This window comes from Anomaloglossus baeobatrachus, chromosome 1, assembly GCF_048569485.1.
Source record: "Anomaloglossus baeobatrachus isolate aAnoBae1 chromosome 1, aAnoBae1.hap1, whole genome shotgun sequence".
Lineage (NCBI taxonomy): Eukaryota > Metazoa > Chordata > Amphibia > Anura > Aromobatidae > Anomaloglossus > Anomaloglossus baeobatrachus.
In genome coordinates, this window is record NC_134353.1 from 349,268,456 (window position 1) to 349,291,224 (window position 22,769).

At 47.6% G+C, this 22,769-nt stretch overlaps 1 protein-coding gene across 1 annotated transcript in view; it reads right to left on the reverse strand.

Moving 5' to 3' along the window:
• Positions 1 to 21,500, reverse strand: part of BMP3 (bone morphogenetic protein 3) — a 125,970-nt gene extending 104,470 nt beyond the window's left edge. The window contains exon 1 of the mRNA XM_075337782.1: positions 21,003 to 21,500. Coding sequence (XP_075193897.1) covers positions 21,003 to 21,255 — 253 coding nt within the window. The 5' untranslated portion in view covers positions 21,256 to 21,500. The remainder of the gene's footprint in view (positions 1 to 21,002) is intronic.
• Between the last annotated feature and the right edge of the window lie 1,269 nt (positions 21,501 to 22,769).

Consider the following 22,769-nt stretch of genomic DNA (forward strand, 5'->3'; position numbering starts at 1 on the left):
ACATGTCCCTAGGGCAAGGGCAACAGGCTACGCACTATGGCGAAGCAGTAGCCATTTGGCTACAACATTATCTTGGTGATATTTCAGAAGTTTGATGCCTTGGAAACGGGACTGTATCTTACAATTTTGAGAAGCTGACTATAGGAAGTGCTTAAGTTTGGGCATGGAACCCGGCAAAATATGGTGATGCCTCTCACCTATTTTTTACTGGAGAGGCAGTCTTGGAATAATGACCGAGTATAGGTTTCCTAAGAATGCCTGAATGAATGCATGACAACCCTGCACTTTATATGACTTTCACATAAGATCAGCAGCACTGATAAGATCATTAGGGTAGGGTCAGCTAGGGTCAGTCTACAAGTGAGCAGGGGCGCCCTTGCGTTTAGTTATTTAGGATGCCAACCCCTGCGGTCAGGAAGGGGGCAGAATAGGGATATTGCCCAAAACCCTTCCCCCCCCCCCTTTTTTCTGGACCATAACATTTGTGTCAAATCACTTGGTTTTTAATTTGCACTTTTTGGTTTATTAATAAAATATTGTATTTTATGGGGTTTTGAGCTTTGTTGAAGGTTTTATTGGTCTTCCAATTGGACAATGAACCAAAGCATACTGCCAAACTGGTTATAAAGTGGCTTAAGGATAACAAAGTCAATGTTTTGGAGTGGCCATCACAAAACCTGATCTCAATCCTATTGAGATCCTATTGAAACTTTATAGACAAAGTTGAAAAGGCAAGTGTGAACAAGATGACCTACAAACATGGCTAAGTTACACCAGTTCTATCTGGACGAATGGGCCCAAATTCCTACCAACTATTGTGAGAAGCTTGTGGAAGTATATCCAAAATGTTTGACCCAAGTCATACAGTTTAAGGGCAATGGTACCAAATACTAATGAAACGTATGGAAAGTTTTGATTTTGTAGAAAGTAATAAAAATGCCTTAAAACATTTTCTCTCTCTCATTATTCTGGCATTTGGCAAATATAAATAATTTTGGTTCCTAATTGACTTAAAACAGGAAAGTTTTATTCTGATTTCATGACAGATAGTGAGAAAAACATGCAGATGTGTCTTTTTAGATGCATGTAAACTTCTGGTTTCAACTATATATAGATAATACTTCTCAACAGAAGCCTCTCATTTTATCTTTTTTATGAAACCTACATCATAGTAAAGCCAACATATAAGATATTAGAACCTGTCATGCAAAGCAAACATGAGTAGATCAGGAAGATTGTGTCATAGCTTCATGAGCATACTGCTGCAACCTTTGGGTTTGTCACTAGGTGGTGTGCACACGTGGCAGTTTAGCTTTTAGATTGCTGAGACTAGTTGTCCCTTTTCTGCCCACCTGTTTTTCTGCATTGAACTGGTATGTAACTAGCTCTCTGCTGAGAATTGTGTGCAGGCCTCCTTTCTACATAAACCACAGATGACAGTGAGTGGCTGCCAGTTATTCAGTTCAGCTAGACCTGGTAACTCTGATCCTTTGCTTTTGTGTGCTATTCTGTGTATACTGTTCTTTTGATCACCCACTTGCCTTCTGATTTTGTCCCTGATATGACTTCTTGGTATTGACTCAACGTGACAACACCTCTCGTTTGTACCTCTGACCAGCAGCTTTTCAGTGGAAGTAGTTCAGAGGACCCTGTTGTAAGACCAGGTCCCTGTATGGGGGTTAAAGGGTGAAGGCCAATGATCCTCTTGTATCTGCCAGATGGAGTGGCTTGTACCAACTCAGTCCAGGCAACCTATTTGAGCCTGTGGCCTCCAACACATGTAACACAGAAGTCTACTTCTCTCAGCACTTGGTTGCCATAATAGATGCACTAAGTTTGTCCCTTGACATTCCACATGAAATAGATGTTGACGTTGTGTTTTGTGTTTTCAATGTCTGCTTAGTCAATGCACCAGTAACGTTCGATGAGCTAACTTTAAAGGTATCTAGGCCACTGTTTATGTGACTAAGGCCAAATAATGTGCCTTTTGGTCTCTGTGCACTGGTATTCATGAGTATACCCTTTTTCTGCATTATGGGACAATGCAATCTGCTGTTCGGTTCCATATGGAAGCATACATTTTTAAAAGTATACTCATACTATTCTTTACCGATGGGCCACAAATTGTACTGTATGCATATAAAGTGGAATCAGTCAAGGGCTATAGTACAGATTTTTTTATGAGGAAACCACATGATTGTGGACACAGTTATACAGTTTTACCCTATATATTCTTGTGACCACAAGAAGTGTTAGGAAGAAGGATACAATGTCCCTGAAACGACTTACCCCCTCCTTAAATACCATATTCTTGAACAAGTCTATCCCTAAAGATAAAGGAGATGTCATTCTCAGTTACAAAAGTCTCCCCATACATGTTAGATATTGTTGATCCGACCTGACCATCTAATGTGACTGAGAGCCTCCTAACTTCCCAGACAGATGACGTTGACGAGATAGAGCGGTTCTAATTCAATGGTCGAATACTTGAGATCTGCAGTCAAATAAGCTGCTGCCAGATGATTCACAGAAACCATTCAGTATATTCATGTATATGGGGGAGTTAAAGAACACTCCATCTATGTTTTTTTTTATTAAATGTGTTTACATATGAATGTAATGTAGTGTGAATGTATTAATATACTCACCTACTGCTGCTCTCTATGCTGTCCAGTTCCATCCTTGACCACATCTCCAAGATGTCAACATTCTGCAGAGACTCTCCAGGTCATGATGTGCTCTGAGTGAGTCGGAAGTCTACTTTACAATTTAGATTTATGGAGCATCAGAACAAGGCTCCAAAGACTTACATTGCAAAATATGCTCCCAACTCACGCAGAGTGCATAGTGCGAGCTGGTTAATCGGATTTACGTTGACGTCACTTAGAAGAAGAACAGAACATTGCTGGAAGGAAAGGAAGAGTTTTCTATGATTGTATATATTGTCACAGATTTACATATATTAAATACAGATTTTGTTAAGAATTTGCGGCAGATATAACGCTATGCATTTCAAGGTGAAATCCACAGTAAAATACGGAGAAAAAATGTATATATTGTGGATTAAAGTATCCACAAGCAGGGCAATTACGGAAATGATGTGCATGGCGTGGATGAGATTTTTGCATATCTTATTTACTTGCTTCTGTTATTTGCTGCAGATATTCCGTCCTGAAATCTGGATGGAAAATCTGCAGCCAATACACATTGTATGAACAAGTGTGACAATGTGCAATCAGACGTCAATGTCAATAGGGCTGATAGCTGAGCACTGTACTTGGCTTTCTCCTTCAGTCCCATAGACATTTAACTGAGTTGTATGAAACCTGCTCGGCCTCTTTACTGAGAGATATAATGTGGCACTTCCGGATCCCAATTATAGTGATCCTAAATATCAATTTAAAGGGGTATTCCCATCTCCAAGATCCTATCCCAATATGTAGTAGGTGTAATAATAATAATATTAGCACATGCTTCCAATTAGAAATGTAGTATAGTTCTTCTGATATAAACATGTCGCTTACCTCATGTGCAGGGTATTGCAGCTTAGGTATCCATAGTTATCACGACTCATATAGGGAAAGTTAGTTAGTTGCTTGTGATCATAACCATGCAATGCCCTGCACTTGAGGTAAAGTGGGCTTTACACGCTACAATATATCTTATGATGTGTCAGCGGGGTCACGTCGTAAGTGACGCACATCTGGCATCGTAAGTTATATTGTAACGTTTGACAGCTCCGTGGGATTGCAATTGAACGTTAAAACGTTCATCGCATGCACGTCGTTCAATTCCTAAAAATTGAACGTGAGGTTGTTCAATGTTCCCGAGGTAGCACACATCGCAGTGTGTGACACCCTGGGAACGATGAACAGATCTTACCTGCGTCCTGCGGCTCCCGGCCAGCTATGCGGAAGGAAGGAGGTGGGCGGGATGTTTACGTCCCGCTCATCTCCGCCCCTCCGCTTCTATTGGCTGGCTGCCGCGTGACGTCGCTGTGACGCCGAATATCCCTCCCACTCCAGGAAGTGAACGTTCACCGCCCAAATCGAGGTCGTATGGACGGGTAAGTACGTGTGACGGGAAATAATCGTTTGTGTGACACGTTTAACAAATTGAACGTGCCGCACATATGATGGGGGCGGGTACGATCACATACGATATCGTATGCAAAATGGTAAGGTGTAAAGCAGGCTTAATAGACATAGCTATATCAGAACTAAACTACATTTCTAATTGGAGGTAATATTATTACTATTATACCTACTAAATATTGGGATAGAATCTTTGAGACGCGAATACCCCTCTAATGGGAAAAAAAAAGTAGGAGACAATGTTAACTACACCGAAGAATAGACGGAAGCTCTGCCTCCTTAGCACGTGTTGCTGGAGTATTCCATTTCTCATAAGTAAAGAGCACATAACGCTAACTGCAACTCCCACCAATCACAAACACATGACTGAAACCCACAGATCTGGAAAACGTACTCGGTATCAAATAGATAAGGGAACTTAGATTTAAAGCAGGTGTTGCATACACAACGCCTTATTTTTTTTGTGTCAAAGCAAAGACGTCCAGACAATTTAGTGCTCAAAATACATAACCAACATGTGCTTTTAATAACAAGACCCCCAGATAAAGGTCAAAAGGATATATGATAACTGTGGGGTAAAGTATGTGATCCTGAAGAGATGGATCGTCTGTTTCCATTAATTATGTTATCTGTTAACAATAATGAGGTGGGACACAAACTTACCGTACGTCTTATGAATAATACCTCTCTACCAAGTGTGAATTCCATCACGCTGCATCACTCTATTTGTTTTTCTGCAGATATCTATTAAATATGTGATAAACTCTACCTGCACTGTTAACTCTGGAATATTTCCTTTTGATAAGTAACCAAGCCACACACCTACAAATGAGGGAACATGGCAAGAAACTAATCAGCAAGCAGTGATGCCAGAGAGAGGCTCCAACTAAAAGCATGGACTAGATTCTTTATGGACTGTCTTGTGTTACCTTTGCTCCTGAGTAGTGATGACCAAGTACTGCCATTCTCAGGTGCTCGGTACTTGTAAAGAGTAGTGATGACCAAGAACAACCATGCTCGTGTGATCGCTACTCGTAACGAGTAGTGTTGAGCGATAACTGCCATCTTGGGTGCTCGGTACTCGTAATGAGTAGTGATGAGTGAGCACTACCATGCTTGGGTGTTTTTACTAGTAACAAGTAGGGGTGAGCGAGCACTACCATGCTCAATACTTGTAATGAGTTGTGATGACCATGCATTACCATGCTCGGGTGCTCGGTACTCGTAATGAGTAGTGATGAGCGAGCACTACCATGCTCGGGGGCTCGGTACTCATAACGAGCAGTGATGAGCGAGCACTACTATGCTCAGTATTCATAATGAGTAGTGATGACCAAGCACTACCATGCTTGGGTGCTCGGTACTAGTAACGAGTAGTGATGAGCGAGCATTACCATGCTCGGGTGCTTGTATCAAGTAGTGATGAGCTAGCGATACCATGCTCAGCACTTGTAACAAGCAGTGATGCCCAAGCATTACCATGCTCAGGTGCTTGTATCAAGTAGTGAAGAGATAGCACTACCATTCTCAACACTTGTAACAAGTAGTGATGAGCTAGCACTACCATGTTCTGGTACTCGGTACTCGTAACGAGTAGTTGGATGCTCAGACAGGCGTGACTCAATTAACAAGTATAAAGGAGGTCAATGCTGAAGTTGAGCATTTTTCCTAAAGATTTTATGGAAAAATGCTTGAGTTTGCCATTGATTTCCATTATACTCGGTACACGAGTGTAGCCCATTTGAGTGTCCGACTGCTCGTTACAAGTATCGAGCACCCGAGCATGGCAGTACTAGCTCATCACTACTCCTTACAAGGAGGGCTGTGGAGTCGGTAAGCCAAACCTGCGACTCAGACTCCGACTACTCAATTTCCCTTGCACCGACTCCGACTCCACGACTCCGACTCCGACTCCCACGTATATTGCTTATATTTAAGTTAAAAATGTATTGTAGTACATTTTTATAGAAATAAAACAAAACTTTGCATAAATTAATAGTACAGATGACAAATATAAAGTTTGTAAAATATGTCATTAGATAGCTTTACTTTGACTTTCCAATCTCAGGCTATTCTTAGGTACAAATCACTAAATGTTTCACGTCAGATTGCTTCAGTCTATGAAGAGGGGAGGAGGGAGGGAGCAAGTTTGTTGTGTATCATACTCCAGGAACAAAGAAACTGATAACAGAGCTAATAACTTGATGTTTTGGCTTCTATACCTATACCGTTCCTCGTATAAGTCCTCATTAATTCTGTTGCTGTATTTTCCCTGTATATTGTATGTATATTCTATTTCCTCCCAAAAGTACATGAGCTCAAAGAAAAAACAAACAAGCATCCAGCATACAGAGAGAACATACAGTATACTGGACTATTGATTTATGCTGTTTATTGAGAGTTTAAATATGCTTTAAGGCTATGTGCCCACGGGACGCTCGTACCTGCGGATATATTCGCAGGTACGGCCGCATGTTTCCCGCAGCTGCCCGCCGGCATCCGCAGCTATTTTTAGCTGCGAGTTTCCAGCGGAATAGCTGCGGGAAACATTCGGAGTTTCACGCGATTTACCTGCGGACGTCCCGGCCTCTATCTCCATAGCGGAGGGCCGGGATCTCCGCAAGTAAATCCGCATGAATAATTGACATGCAGTTAGGTGCGGCTGAGGGATCTCCGCAGGAGATTCCGCAGCCGCACTTTCCGCAGTGTGGACACATACACTCCCCATGTCCCATAGGGTAACATGGGGAGTGCCTGTACATGCTAGAACCTGCGGATTTATCTGGAAAATCCAGAAAAATCCGCAGGTTTTCCGCAGCAAACTCCGCAGCAAAAAGCTCCCGTGGGCACATGGCCTAAGAAGTAATGACCTTAATCTTGTTCTCCTGTTCACTCTAGCAATTCTGAGATGAGTGCGGCCTTCCTTCTGAGTGTGGTTACTTTTTACCCTTGCCTGTAGAGGAGGAGCTTCACTGTGGTGCTCAAGTGCAGCACAGACTTATCTCAGCTAAGACAAAGCCTAGATCCACAGGCTACATACATTCACACATACCGTTTTTGCTGCGTTTTTTGCAGTGAAATGCAGTGACTCTGGCATCCCAGCAAAGGCAATGGGTTTCAAGATAGGACATTCAGACACATCGTTTTGTGAGGATCCATTTTTGGGCTCAAAAACGGATCCTCACAATGAATGAACCGTCAGCTTGTGTGGCATTTTTCTATTCTGCTTTTGCTATTGAAAACATTATCTATCGGCTCAGAAACCTTTCAGGTGATGCGGTTTTTTAAAAAAAACTGATCTGCTTTTGCAGCTGAAAAACGTATCCTCAAAAAACACAGCAAAAACGCTGTGTGTGAATGTAGCCTTAGATCAGGACTAGAGCAGCCATTTATTTATAGGACATTTCATAACTTTCCCAAATTCCTATAAAAAAATATTCAGCACATTCTGCATTGCACTACTGTACCCAATTTATTATATATTTTAGGAGTCAGTGCATTTTATACCAACTCCGACTCCACCAAATTGAACACCGACTCCACGACTCCAACTCCGATTCCACAGCCCTGGTTAGACGTATCGAGAACCCGAGCATGGTGCTAGACAATTAAAGAGTACTTCCATACTTGGAAACCAAAAGTATTTTTAATAACAAGTAAATTTCAAACTTTTACAAACTCTTTTAAAGTTTATAGCGCAACGATCACTGTATTTTATAAATGAATAGTACACATGAAAATAACCAATTTTGTAATATATCTTATCAGAGAAATCTGCTGCTTAAGCGGACTTTAAACGCTGCGACATCGCTAGCCGATGCTAGCGATGACGAGTGTGGCGCCCTGGACTAGCCAGGTAGCCACAGACAAAACACACACACACCTCCACCCCCGGACAGTTACATTAGCCAGACACAAAACCCTTGTTGCCTCCTCCAGGGTCTGTTGTCCACACCAGGTGGGGCAGAGCCAGGCGGTTGGCCCCACCCACCGAGGAGTTCACAGGCCTGGAGGCGGGAAAAGTGAGAGATCAGTTCAGGAGGTGGAAGTGAGAGGAGTAAACACTTGAGGTGTCTGGGTCGGAGCCCAGGCACTGACAGAAAGGTTGGCAGACGGTGGTGGCCGTCTGCAGGAGTTGGTGGAACTCCGCAGAGCCGTAAGGATCGGGGCTGGGCGGTGGCCCACCGGTACCGGACCGGGGAACGGAGTGAAGCTAAGCACACCCAGGCAGGGCCATCGGACCCCGACCAGGCTTGGAGCCGCCGTCAATAGTCAAATCCGAATGTGACAGGAACCCCCGGGGTTCCCTAACAACCAAGTCCCGATTGAAGGCAACCGCTCACACCGTGAGGATACACAGCCACCGCCAATGGCTAGAAATCCAAGAGCCAGCGCCTGCGGGCAAAACGGGCTCCTCCGGTATCTATACACCAGGGAGCAGACTACCGTTGGGAAGCCATTGGAGTCAACACAGTACACAAAGGTGCAGGGAGAGACAGCCACCATCACCTGTCCGGGGAGAGAGACACTGCAGCCGGCTGCGGGACCCGTCCATTCAGCCATTTGGTTTACTGGAGACTTTGTGCATCTCTTGCTGAGTGAGTACACCCGTGCCATCCAGCACCGCGCCGCGCTGTCCCTGCAACCCTGCACCTCACCGACCCTGCCTCCCCGTCACACCACCGGGCCCCGGGACCACCAACCCCTAGCCACGGAGGGGGAAAACAACATCCCAGTTGCTCCCTACCATCGCTCCCGGGATCTCCGTCACCAGCAGCGGTGGTGCCCATCTTCACCACAACCCGTGGGTGGCGTCACGGACAAAATCCCCAAAACAAACCAACCCCCTTTTCACTCACGGGCGAGGAGCACTGCTCGAGTCCCCGGATCCGGCCCACCGCTTGAGCCACTGAGCAGCAGCGCCGGACCCGAGCATTAGCGAGCGCAGCGCCCCGCCGCCTGCGACAACTTGGCGTCACGAACAGGATTGAACCCATCTACTTACCAGTAGAAGTGTGCCTTGTGGTCTCAGCCGGCAGGCTCCGGCCGAAAAATTTGAAGCACCGCTATCTTTGGTGCGAAGATTTCCCACTCGAGAGTCTTCCCCAAGCAGGGAAGGCGCGAAAGCGAAGCCCCGCCCCCAACAAGCGGAAGTGCTAAAGACAACCAAGGGGGGGAGGGTGAAAACCTGCCTAATGTAACCGAGGCCATAAAAAGCGGGGACGCCAGGACTCTGCAACATACCCGGTTCCTGGAAGCAGCTTGCAACATGTCCGTACCACCTGAGAGGCCTGAGTCTCCGGAGCCTGCCCCCGAGACGGCGGCGTGGCTGAAAACCCCAGTGATGCTGTTGTGCTGTCGTAACCGGACCCAAGTACGGGACCTGCTGGATCGCTGGACCGCTGAGATGGAGGAGCTGGCTGCGGTCGTGCGGGCGCATGAAATAGAGGCCATGCTAGAGGAGCTGGTGAGTGACCCACACCCTTGTGTCCCCGAAGGACCGGCCGCTGTGGCTGAAGGACTCGGTCTACCCCTGACCCCAGCAGCCAGTGCTGGCTGCCCGTACAGCCCCGCTCAGGCCGCCGTCCCCGATGGAGGTGACGGAGTCCGCGCTGATGCCCCGCCAGGGCCCGGAGGCCCGAGAGGACGCCAGGCAACCAATAGCTGGAGCGGCTGACTTAGAAGAACCAATGGCGGGCCTCCGTACACCGACCGATGACGGATCACTTGCCACTGAAGAACCACAAGTCTGGGCTCAGCTAGAAACCGTTGCTGTCCTGCCGGGTCCCACCCTTAGCCCCCTGGAGTCAGATGATAGCGGCTCGGGGGCTGACACAGAACCGGTCTCGGAGTCAGAGGAGGCGGGTGAGAGTCTTACCAACGGCAGTGCACCAGTAGCTTTCTATGTCCCACGCGGCAGTGGGAACGGATACCGGGTGGCCCTCTCCCACCAGGCCTGCCACCGTATGTTCGCAATATTGGGGGCGGAGGGCGAGGCCACCTCAGAGGAAGAAGTGGAATAGGCAGCGGTCCACTGTTGCACCCTGTTGTCCCCCGTTGGGACCCTCAGCAAAATGAATCAAACCGAAAAATCACCTGATTACCGTCTGAGAAGAGAACCGTCCCCGTTGGGACTGGAGTTGTCCCTGTTGATAAGTTCACCCCCCATACCCACATGAGAAACTCCTCATGAACATGGCCGAGAACTAGCAGGCCACCCATGAACTTGTGGGCCTGTAAATAATGTTGTGGGATGGATACCATTGCTGCCTCCAGAGAGGCTGATTTGGAGGATGGGCCTGGAGGAAAGATATGGCCCAGGCCTTCCACTACCGTAACCGGTGGCGATCCTCCGGGGGTCAGGGGTCCCCCTTGGACGTGGGGTCCCCTGAAGTGACAGTCGAGTGTGAGTTACCGTACCCGTTCCCGCTCGGGCAGCCTGAACCTGGACTGGGGTCAAGGGGTGCTGCCCACTTCTTAGGGGCAGCATCAGGGCTAGGTTGCTTGGGTGGGAGAGCGGAAGACATACGTCCGTCCGTCAGTATTAAAAATGTTTATATGTGCAACATTTAAAGTGACCTGAAAAATGCTTATGTTTTAAATGTTTACCGTTTTACCTGTTATTTATATTTTTACAGTTTTGAAAAATAAAACCGGTGATGGACGGGCAGCATTTTACCAAGGGGGAATGTGGCGCCCTGGACTAGCCAGGTAGCCACAGACAAAACACACACACACACACCCACGCCCGGACAGTTACATTAGCCAGACACAAAACCCTTGTTGCCTCCTCCAGGATCTGATGTCCACACCAAGTGGGGCAGAGCCAGGCGGTTGGCCCCACCCACCGAGGAGTTCACAGGCCTGGAGGCGGGAAAAGTGAGAGATCAGTTCAGGAGGTGGAAGTGAGAGGAGTAAACACTTGAGGTGTCTGGGTCGGAGCCCAAGCACTCACAGCAAGGTTGGCAGACGGTGGTGGCCGTCTGCAGGAGTTGGTGGGACTCCACAGAGCCGTAAGGACTGGGGCTGGGCGGTGGCCCACCGGTACCGGACCAGGGAACGAAGTGAAGCTAAGCACACCCAGGCAGGGCCATCGGACCCCGACCAGGCTTGGAGCCGCCGTCAATAGTCAAATCCGAATGTGACAGGAACCCCCGGGGTTCCCTAACAACCAAGTCCCGATTGAAGGCAACCGCTCACACCGTGAGGATACACAGCCACCGCCAATGGCTAGAAATCCAAGGGCCAGCGCCTGTGGGCAAAACGGGCTCCTCCGGTATCTATACACCAGGGAGCAGACTACCGTTGGGAAGCCATTGGAGTCAACACAGTACACAAAGGTGCAGGGAGAGACAGCCACCATCACCTGTCCGGGGAGAGAGACACTGCAGCCGGCTGCGGGACTCGTCCATCCAGCCGTTTGGTTTACCGGAGACTTTGTGCATCTCTTGCTGAGTGAGTACACCCGTGCCATCCGGCACCGCGCCGTCCCTGCAACCCTGCACCTAACCGACCCTGCCTCCCCGTCACACTACCGGGCCCCGGGACCACCAACCCCTACCCACGAAGGGGGAAAACAACATCCCAGCTGCTCCCTACCATCGCTCCCGGGATCCCCGTCACCAGCAGCGGTGGTGCCCATCTTCACCACAACCCGTGGGTGGCATCACGGACTAAATCCCCAAAACAAACCAACCCCCTTTTCTCTCACGGAAGAGGAGCGCCGCTTGAGTCCCCGGATCCGGCCCACCGCTCGAGACACCGAGCAGCAGCAGCAGCACAGGACCCGAGCGTTAGCGAGCGCAGCGCCCCGCCGCCCGCGACACGAGCGTGATAGCACCCGCCCCTATCGTTATGCCAATATTTGGTGATCGCTGCTGCAGCGAACATTATCGCTACGGCAGCGTCACACGCACTTACCTGGTCGGCGTCAGCGATGTGACTGCCAAACAATCCCTCCCTCAACGCGACATCGCTAACGATATATCGTCGGGGTCAAATTTCATCAATGATTTCATCAGCGTCATCCTAATTTCATAAGAGTTTAGCCACACTTTCATCAGTTTTTGTCTGGTGGGGGGAAAAATGTTTCTCCTATCAGTCTGTGAAATACATTGGCAGCTCAGCTGAATACTGTACAATTTTTAAATGACCCTTAAGGCCCCGTCACATGCAACAACGTATCTAACGATATATCGCCAGGGTCACGGATTCCGTGACGCACATCCAGCATCGTTAGCGACGTTGTTGCGTGTGACACCAATGTGACCGTTAACGATGGAAAATACTCACCAAATAGTCCATTGTTGACACGTCGTTCATTTTCAAAAAATCGTTGATTGTTGAGGTCGTAGGTTGTTCGTCGTTCCCGAGGCAGCACACATCGCTATGTGTGACACAGCGAAAACAACGAACTACAGCTTACCTGCGGACACCGGCAATGCGGAAGGAAGGAGGTGGGCGGGATGTTACGGCCGCTCATCTCCGCCCCTCCGCTTCTATTGGGCGGCCGCTTAGTGACGCCGCTGTGACGCTGCACGAATCGCCCCATTAAAAAGGAGGCTGTTTGCCGGCCACAGCGACGTCGCTAGGCAGGTAAGTCCGTGTGACGGCTCAGAACGATATTGTGCGCCACGGGCAACGATTTGCCCGTGACGCACAAACGACGGGGGGCGGGTACGCTCGCTAGCGAAATTGCTAACGATATTGCTGCGTGTGACAGGGCCTTTAGACTTGCATTCCCAATTTTGATCTGACATTCGGATCAATATCAGACATGTACCTGTGATTTTGCACAAGGAATTAATCTGGCAATCCCATAGACTATAATAGGTACAAGTGCTATCTGTGATAGCAATCGTATGTGACAAAGTGACATCTGGTGGAAAACTAAGGAACCAATGTGATTTTATTTTAGTCACCAAACAACTGCCAATAGTAGATTTCTTAGGTGTTGATCAGATTGCAGTCAGCTCAACAATGCTTCAGACGATTGTTTGGATGGCAGCTGTCCCAATTATTTCTCCCATACACAGGAGCGCTCTTATGCTATGTGCCCACGGCAGCTCGCACCTGCGGATATATCCGCAGGCACGGCCGCAGGTTTCCGGCAGCTGCTCCCCGGAATCCGCAGCTATACATAGCTGTGGGATTCCAGCGGAATTGTTGAGGTAAACCTGCGGACATTCATGCGATTTACCTGCAGAAGTCCTGGCCTCTATCTCCATAGTGGAGAGCCGGGATTTCCGCAGGTAAATCCGAAGGAATAATTGACATGCAGTTATGTGCGGCTGCGGGAGATCCGCAGCATATTCCGCAGTCGCACATTCCGCAGCATGGACACAGGCACTCCCCATGTCCCATAGGATAACATGGGGAGTGTCTGTACATGCTGAAACCTGCGGATTTATCTGGAAAATCCAGATAAATCCGCAGGTTTTCCTCGGAAAAAATCCGCAGGAGCAAGCTCCCGTGGGCACATAGCCTTACGGCTGAGCCATCCCGTGTTCTCTATGAGAAAGCCGCTTGTTGACACGTTGGCTGGTGATTTATCGCACGGAGAACAATACGATCATCAGTCCGAAATCGGACACGAGTAATTGACATCTCTTCCGACCATCGTTAGCCAGTGCCTCCATAGATATTAGACTGTCGGCAAACTTATCGATACCGGCGGGTTAAGCAACTTTAGTTTATTGTGTATGTAGACAACAGACCCTGGTATTTATCAATTCCTGATTTAGAGGATTCCTTACATAATTCCCACAAAGAATACAAGTAAAGGAAACAAAGTTAAAAGCTCCAGACAACTCAACAGTGGGAAATTGAAGTAAGATAGTGTTCTTTATGTATAAAGGAAAGATTTCTGGAAGTACGGTATATAATATGGACAAACTATATAGAATGCCATATCTGTAGCGACTGAGCACAACCCTCCCTACTTCAGGCTACAAAACTTAACACCCAAAGAGTATAAACGTAATTTCTTCAAGTCTTGATTACACATCTATTCTACGTGCCAAAATCCCAAGTTAATGACCGCACAGGCTGAGGTGTATATGTTATAATTAATTTACATTGCGTGCACTGGATATCGTGCCTGCTGGGCTAACACTTTTCTCACTGCCAAAACATCTGACGGAGATTGCAAGTGTCCCAGATGTCTGGCTTCTAATTAAGAAAGGCATCTTTAGAAAGTCTTAAGAACATCCAAGTCAATGTGCAGATAATCCAGCGTTAAAATACAAATTAGATGGAGGTAATAAAGCGTAATTAACAAAAGTGAATTATTCTGCACTGGATCACTGTGTACAATGGGAGGATGGGGAGCCAAAGTATGTCCCAGTGGTGTTTTTACCCAGGTGTTGCCCTTTCCAGCTCTCTGTTGTTTACTCTGGCAGAGAATGGATTAATGTAATTAACTCCACACTCTCTTCGCTGCCAAAGGTGTGATCAGAACACAGCACAGCATCGCTTGATCGCAATCTGCACTTTTACGCAGACGCTGCAGATTTTTCCGCTGTGAAAAGATAAATGGATGTCTGAAATGTGAGTGAACTTTTTATATAAGCTGGGGGCTTGTGCTGCTGTCTGGAGAGGGCACTTAGAGCACCTCTGGGTATGCACCTGCTCAGCAGCACTTTACAAGCCCCACATTGCTGACTTCACATTTGTCCAACATGCCTCCTGGTCTTGTTCCCCATAAGTGTTCCCTGCTGCGTAAACAGAGACCAAAAGAAAACGTAACTACAAAGTGCTCACGCACGTTAACCTCTGCGCCTCTGGATCCAGCGTACACGTCACCTCCTTCCATATGAAAAGCCGGCCTTGAGATGGAATAGTGCGGAATGAATAGCAATGCACTGACACTGTGCCAAATATGCTGTCAAGATGCTTCATCTCCAGTTATCATAAGAAACACATGCTGGCAAGCATTCCACTTATTCTGTGAATGTCAGCATAGGAAGGCAAATAAACATGGCTGTGACAGTGCAACAACATACACCAGCATGACAGCTTTCTACATATGTGCCCACATGTCCATACGCAGCACTGTCACCGCCAGGTTCCTAAGGAGCACTTAACTCTTTGTAGTTCAGACTAGTGCTCCAGCATTCATGCAGCAATTTCATTTCATTCATTTTGCTATAGTGTTAAAGGGAACCTGTCACCAGATTCTAACATGCTGTATATAAGGGGCACTTTGCACACTACGACATCGCAAGCCGATGCTGCGATGCCGTGCGCGATAGTCCCCGCCCCCGTCGCAGCTGCGATATCATGGTGATAGCTTCACATGCACTCACCTGCCCTGCGACATCGCTCTTAATAAGGGGGCGGGTCGGGCGACGTCATAGCGACGTCAAACGGCAGGCAGCCAATAGAAGCGGAGGGTGTCGGAGATGAGCGGGACGTAAACATCCCGCCCACTTCCGTCCTTCCGCATAGCCGGCCGGGACGCAGGTAGGAGATGTTCCTCGCTCCTGCGGCTTCACACACAGCGATGTGTGCTGCCGCAGGGGAACGAGGAACAATATCGCACCGTCGCTGCCGCGCAATTATGAAAATGTCGGACACTACACCAATGATACGATTACGACGCTTTTGTGCTCGTTAATCGTATCATGAAGGATTTACACACTACGATATCGCCTGCATCACTTTCAATTTGACCCCAACGAGATCGTACGTGCGATGTTGCAGCGTGCAAAGTGCCCCTAAGAGCTCAGGCTGCTCAACTGGGTACACCTTGACGTTTGGTGGGATAGCTTTATGCTTTTTTTGATCAAAAACAGTGTTTACTAAGTCCCCTATGTTTATATGCACTATGCTTTTATTCAGTTACAGCAGGGTATGTTTTCACAATTTTTTTTTTTCCTTGGTTTCTCTTTGTCTCATGGCCAGTGTGAACATGGTCTCACAAGTTCCATGTATACCATCTCATACTCCGGCTCACTTTTTTGTTTTTGTGTAGAACGTAAGAATGACTTTATAATACTCACCTAAACGGTCGGTTCGGTGCAGATGGGTCGGATGGGTGTCTCTGTTCTCCGGTTGCGGCGCCTCCTCTTTTGGCCATCTCTGTCCTCCTTCTTCTGAAGCCAGGGTGCATGATGCATCCTACATCATGCACACGCGTCGGCATTGAGGTCCTGCGCAGGCGCACTTTGATCTGCCCTGAGCAGGGCAAATTAAAATATTGTAGTGCGCATGAGCGGGACCTGAATGCTGGCCTGTGTGCATGACGTAGGACGCATTATACACCCAGGCGTCAGAAGAAAGAGGACAAAAATGGCCGAAAGAGAAGGCGCCGCAACAGGAGAACGGAGACACCCATCTGACCCATCTGCACTGAGCCGACCATTTAGGTGAGTATTATAAAGGAATTTTTACGCTCTATACAGTGGCCAGGGCTCTTATATACAGCATGTTAGAATGCTGTATATAAGAGCCCAGTGGTGGTGGTCGCAGCTTATAGGCGCCAAATCTAGTGACAGGTTCCCTTTAAGTCACTGCTGTATGACATGACGTAAAATCTTTGTATTTTCCTCGACCCCTAGGCTGGGTTCACACTACCGTATTTTCACCATCCCAGAAAAACAGTTCTATTATGCTAATCAGACTCTGATCAGAGTGGGATCTGTTTGTCTCGGAGGTGGAGAATAAAAAAAAAAAAAAAGTTTCTCCATCTTCTCTATTCTGTCAGTCCGTGAAAATTGGACTGTAATTGGATGTCATCAAAGTTCTATCATATTTTTTTCACAGACCCATAGATTTTCACGAACCGATTTACGGAGGTAAATGGTGCATGCTGCGATTCTTTTTTTCGAATTACTCAGTCTGAGGAAAAAATGGTCCATCTGCACTGCCTCATTGAATTATGCTGGGTTCACGTGCCCTGTAGTCATCCGTTATCACGGATCCGTTAGACATCCGTTTGAAAAAAGTTGTGCAAACAGAATTTTTTTGTCCGTTGTTAAAGGGAACCTGTCACTGGATGTGTATAATACTTACCTAACGGTTGGTGTGAAGTTTGATCTGCCGAGCAGGGCAGATCAAAGTGCGCCTGCGCAGGACCTCACTGTCGGCTAGTGTAAATGACGTGGAACGCGTCATCCACACTAGCTTCAGAAGGAGGACAAAGATGGCCGTAAGAGGAGGCGTGGACCCAGAGAACTGAGACACCCATGCAACCTGTCTGCTCCGCACCGACCGATAAGTAAGTATCATACACATCCGGTGACAGGTTCCCTTTAAATAACAGACGTCAGCCGTATCCGTTTTTGACATATGGAGTCTATGGACAATGGATCCCTTAACATATTGCTATGTATCGTCCATTTGTAATGGATCCATATGAAAACGCATCTGTTACAAATGCAAGTACAGCGGATGGCTGAGTAGCAATCTGTTAACGAATCCGTTTTCCATAGACTCCCACGTTAAAAAAAACGCATCCGGCAAAAATCAGTTTCTCAGCAGATCTGTTCTAACGGATGACTACAGGACACGTGAACACTGCCTTACATTGATCTGATTTTCTGATAGATAGCAATGGCACCAAAAAGCTGTCTTCTCGCATGAAAGATATATGTTATGTGTATACACGCTGATTCAGCGCGTTTCTGTGAAATCATAGTTTAAAAGAAAACAAAAACATCCATTATTAAATAGTATCACAAGCTTACTAAGTATTATTAAGTATTGTATATATTTGATATACATATATATATATATATATATATATATATACTGTATATATATATATATATATATATTCATTTATATGTATATATATATATGTATATATATATATATATATATATATATATATATATATATATATATATTATATTATATATAGTATAATATTGTCATGAGCTTATTAAGTATTATTAAATATTGTAATGAGATTCGTAATGATTAATAGTATCGTGAAGTTATTAGTAGTAAATACTGTCATGAGCTTATTAAGTATTAGTAAATATTGTTGCGAGCTTACTAAATCTTATGATGTTTACTACTTTGTAATGAAGACCTAATGTATTTCCACCTGCTTTTCTAGATGGGTGAATTCTCTAGAACGCCTGGAATTGTTCTCTAGAGCAGGGTCAGCGGAGAGATCATCTCTTCTTCATTATCAGCAGGAGGCTTTATAGCTGCATCAACAATATGTATTCACTTCTCTGTGTTTATATGTCACCAACATACTCCACAGCGCTGTACAGATTGTCATCATTTCGGTTGCGCTTTCCAATGGGGCTGACAATCTAATTTCTGACACATGCACTTTGGGGCACATTGGGGATTGTGGGTGCAATCCAGAGTGCCAGGATGAAACCCCCACAAATGCAGGCAGCACATACACCCTCCGCGCAGTCGCTGCCCATGAATTGGATTTGTGCCCAAGAACCTAGTGCTGTGACACAACAGTGCCAACCACTCCGTGCCATGGACAGAAAGCAAAACTCACAGTCAAAATGTACCGGTACAGATGTATATAGTCAGACCACTCTGCTTTTTGGGAGCAGTTTTGACTATCAATTCATCAGGGGGACAACAATTCAGGCATTTCTCTGATGGATATACGAGAGTATAAAAACAGGTTTATGTTGAAAACGGTCTATTTCTAATGGATGGAAAATCATTAAGAAAAGCCAGTACATCACACAGCAACTAAGCGCTGGTTCAGACGAGTGAGAGTCGGACAGCACACTGACCAACTGAAGTCAGGGACACTTTCTCACACTGGAAAATACCATAGTATGTTCTGTTCTCTATTCAAGATTACACTGGACTATACAAGTGTATGGGTGCACAGTAATAAAATGGATCCAATATGTATCACATCTGATTTTTACAGATACATTGCCATTATTAATCTAGAAAACTTTCATTGATCATGTACATTCTAAAATAGATGTAGAAACACAGACATCACACGGAGGTACAATACAGACACCAGGATGGCACACGGATGACAATATGGCTAAAAATTGTCCAAGTATTTTCGATAAAAATCAGACTATTTTTCATTCATACATTCGTCTGACCCCTGCCGGAAGCTGTAATGATGTCCAATATCGCACTGTGATATCATCACTAAATCCCAACGCAGAGGCATTGCCCTGTATCAGTGATTCCCAATATTTGGAACCATGGAAGACCCCTGAACAAGTTCTCATCTAAGAGACCCCCTACATCATGAAGTCTCCATAGTTTGTGTTCAGCTCTATGGTTATCAATCCAGAGATTTATTCTGATGCATGGGAGAAGGGAAGGGTTCCCCCACCTCTAATATAAGGAGAACTATCTGTCCTCTAGGGGTTCTTCTCTTTTGTACTCTACTATATTCAAATGATGATTACCCTGATTGCGACCATGTCCAACAGACTGAGATCAGTCTGGCATCCCTGCTTGTAACAGTGACAGCTGCCTAGTAAGGAAGCAAGAGGATCCTGGCTGAATGGACCACTGTCCTGTAGAAGCAAGGATCCCAGTTGGAAGGACCAATGTCCTGTAGGAGCAAGAATCCTGGCTGGCTGGACTACTCTCCTGTAGAAGCATGGATCCTGGCTGGAAGGTTCACTGACCTGTAGAGCAAAGCTCCTAGCTGGAAGGATAACTGCCCTGAGGGACCAAGGATCCTGGATGTAAGGACCACTGTCTTGCAGAAGCAAGGATCCTACCTGGAAGGACCATTGTGCTGTAGGAGCAAGGATCCTGCCTGAAATGACCATTGTCCTGTAGAAGCTTGGATCCTAGCTGGAAGGTCCTACTATCCTGTAGGTCAAGGATCCTAGCTGGAAGGATAACTGTCCTGTAGTACCAAGGATCCTGGCTGGAAGGACCACTGTCCTGAAGGACCAAGGATCCTGACTGGAAGGACCACTGTCCTGTAAGAGCATGGATCCTGGCTCGAAGGACCACTATCCTGTAGGAGCAAGGATCCTAGCTGGAAGGATAACTCTCCTGTAGTACCAAAATTCCTGGTTGGAAGGACCACTGTCCTGAAGGACCAAGGATCCTGGATGTAAGGACCAATGTCACGTAGGAGCAAGTATCCTGGCAGGAAAGACCACTGTCCTGTAAGAGCATTGATCCTGGCTGGAAGGACCATTGTCCTGTAAGAGCATTGATCCTGGCTGGAAGGACCACTGTCCTGAAGGACCAAGGATCCTTACTGGAAAGACCACTGTCCTGTAAGAGCATTGATCCTGGCTGGAAGGACCATTGTCCTGTAAGAGCATTGATCCTGGCTGGAAGGACCACTGTCCTGAAGGACCAAGGATCCTGACTGGAAAGACCACTGTCCTGTAAGAGCATTGATCCTGGCTGAAGGACTACTGGCTATTAGGACCATGGATCCTGGCTGGAAGGACCACTGTCCCGTAAGAGCACTGATCCTGGCTGGAAAGACCACTGTCCTGTAAGAGCATTGATCCTGGCTGGAAGGACCATTGTCCTGTAAGAGCATTGATCCTGGCTGGAAGGACCACTGTCCTGTAGGAGCAAGGCTCCTGGCTGAAGGACTACTGGCTATTAGGACCATGGATCCTGGCTGGAAGGACCACTGTCCTGTAGGAGCAAGGCTCCTGGCTGAAGGACTACTGGCTATTAGGACCATGGATCCTGGCTGGAAGGACCACTGTCCTGTAAGAGCACTGATCCTGGCTGGAAGGACCACTGTCCTGAGGCTTCCTAGATAGGACACACCATCTGATCGCACACATCTGACGATAAGAGTCAACAACCATCACCATACAATCCACCATCATTGATGTGATCCCATTCTAATAACAGACCTGATTCCAATACTATTGCTGGAGATAAGCGATTCTACATGACAGCAGGTCAGCTGGAGGGCGCAGCATGCACGGGCATCATGTGGGCACATAGGCTACTCACCGGGCAGCGCTCGAAAGCTCCTCACTGTATTCCCGTTGTGCAGGGGCAGCGGGTGCCTGGCAGCGTCTGTGCCCCAAACTCCATCTCCTCGGTACCGATCATAGAGTCTGAGCATGTGCTCGGACACCGTGTCCCCCACTGGCAGCACGGCTTCTTCGTGCCTCTGCTGTACCCCGGTGCCCGTGCTCTTCATGTCCGCCAGACACAGGCATCCCAGCCACAGCAAGAGCCAGAGAGGACGCTCCGCGGCCATGTCACACGGCAGGTGCTTATTATATCAACTACTGCAAATGACTTTATTGTTTTACAATCCACAGAAATCGTAAGAGTGGTCGCAGCGACGATGTCGGTGGTGTGCACACGATGCTGGCGGCGGCGAGCGCTCCCGTTCTCCACGGTTAGGACTGCTGTGAAGAGCTGCGCGGCCGGAGTTTTGTGTGTGAGCTCAGGGCTGATCCTAGCACACAGCCAATGGCGGCACTGCTGCTCTGACCAACCTGCACTGTGCGTGTGCGAGCCAGCGTGTGTACTCCGCTCCTGTCACTGCTGGCGCTCCGTCACCTCACCTCAGCTCTGCAATAGAGGCGGGCCTGTCAGGTGTACAGCTGTGAGGGAATGAAGGGGCATAGCAGTGAGGGAATGAAGGAGCACAGCAGTGAGGGAATGAAGAGGCACAGAGTGAGGGGATGAAGGGGCACAGCTGTAAGGGAATGAAGGGGTACAGCTGTGAGGGAATGAAGGGGCACAGCTGTGAGGGAATGAAGGGGCACAGCAGTGAGGGAATGAAGGAGCACAGCTGTGAGGGAATGAAGTGGCACAGCTGTGAGGGAATGAAGAGGCACAGAGTGAGGGGATGAAGGGGCACAGCTGTAAGGGAATGAAGGGGTACAGCTGTGAGGGAATGAAGGGGCACAGCAGTGAGGGAATGAAGGGGCACAGCAGTGAGGGAATGAAGGGGCACTGGAGTGAGGGAATGAAGGGGCACAGGAGTGAGGGAATGAAGGGGTACAGCAGTGAGGGAATGAAGGGGCACAGCAGTGAGGGAATGAAGGAGCACTGGAGTGAGGGAATGAAGGGGCACAGCAGTGAGGGAATGAAGGGGCACAGCAGTGAGGGAATGAAGGGGCACAGGAGTGAGGGAATGAAGGGGCACAGCAGTGAGGGAATGAATGGGCAGAGCAGTGAGGGAATGAAGGGGCACAGCTGTGAGGGAATGAAGGGGCACAGGAGTGAGGGAATGAAGGGGCACAGCAGTGAGGGAATGAAGGGGCACAGCTGTGAGGGAATGAAGGGGCACAGCTGTGAGGGAATGAAGGGGCACAGCAGTGAGGGGAATGAAGGGGCACAGCAGTGAGGGAATGAAGGGGCACAGCTGTGAGGGAATGAAGGGGCACAGCTGTGAGGGAATGAAGGGTCACAGCTGTGAGGGAATGAAGGGGCACAGCAGTGAAGGAATGAAGGGGCACAGCAGTGAGGGAATGAAGGGGTACAGCAGTGAGGGATTGAAGGGGCTACAGCTGTGAGGGAATGAAGGGGCACAGGAGTCAGGGAATGAAGGGGCACAGGAGTGAGGGAATGAAGGGGTACAACAGTGAGGGAATGAAAGGGACGCAGTTGTGAGGGAAAGAAGGGGCACAGGAGTGAGGGAATAAAGGGGCACAGCTGTGAGGGAATGAAGGAGCACAGCAGTGAGGGAATGAAGGGGCACAGCTGTGAGGGAATGAAAGAGACACAGTTGTGAGGGAAAGAAGGGGCACAGGAGTGAGG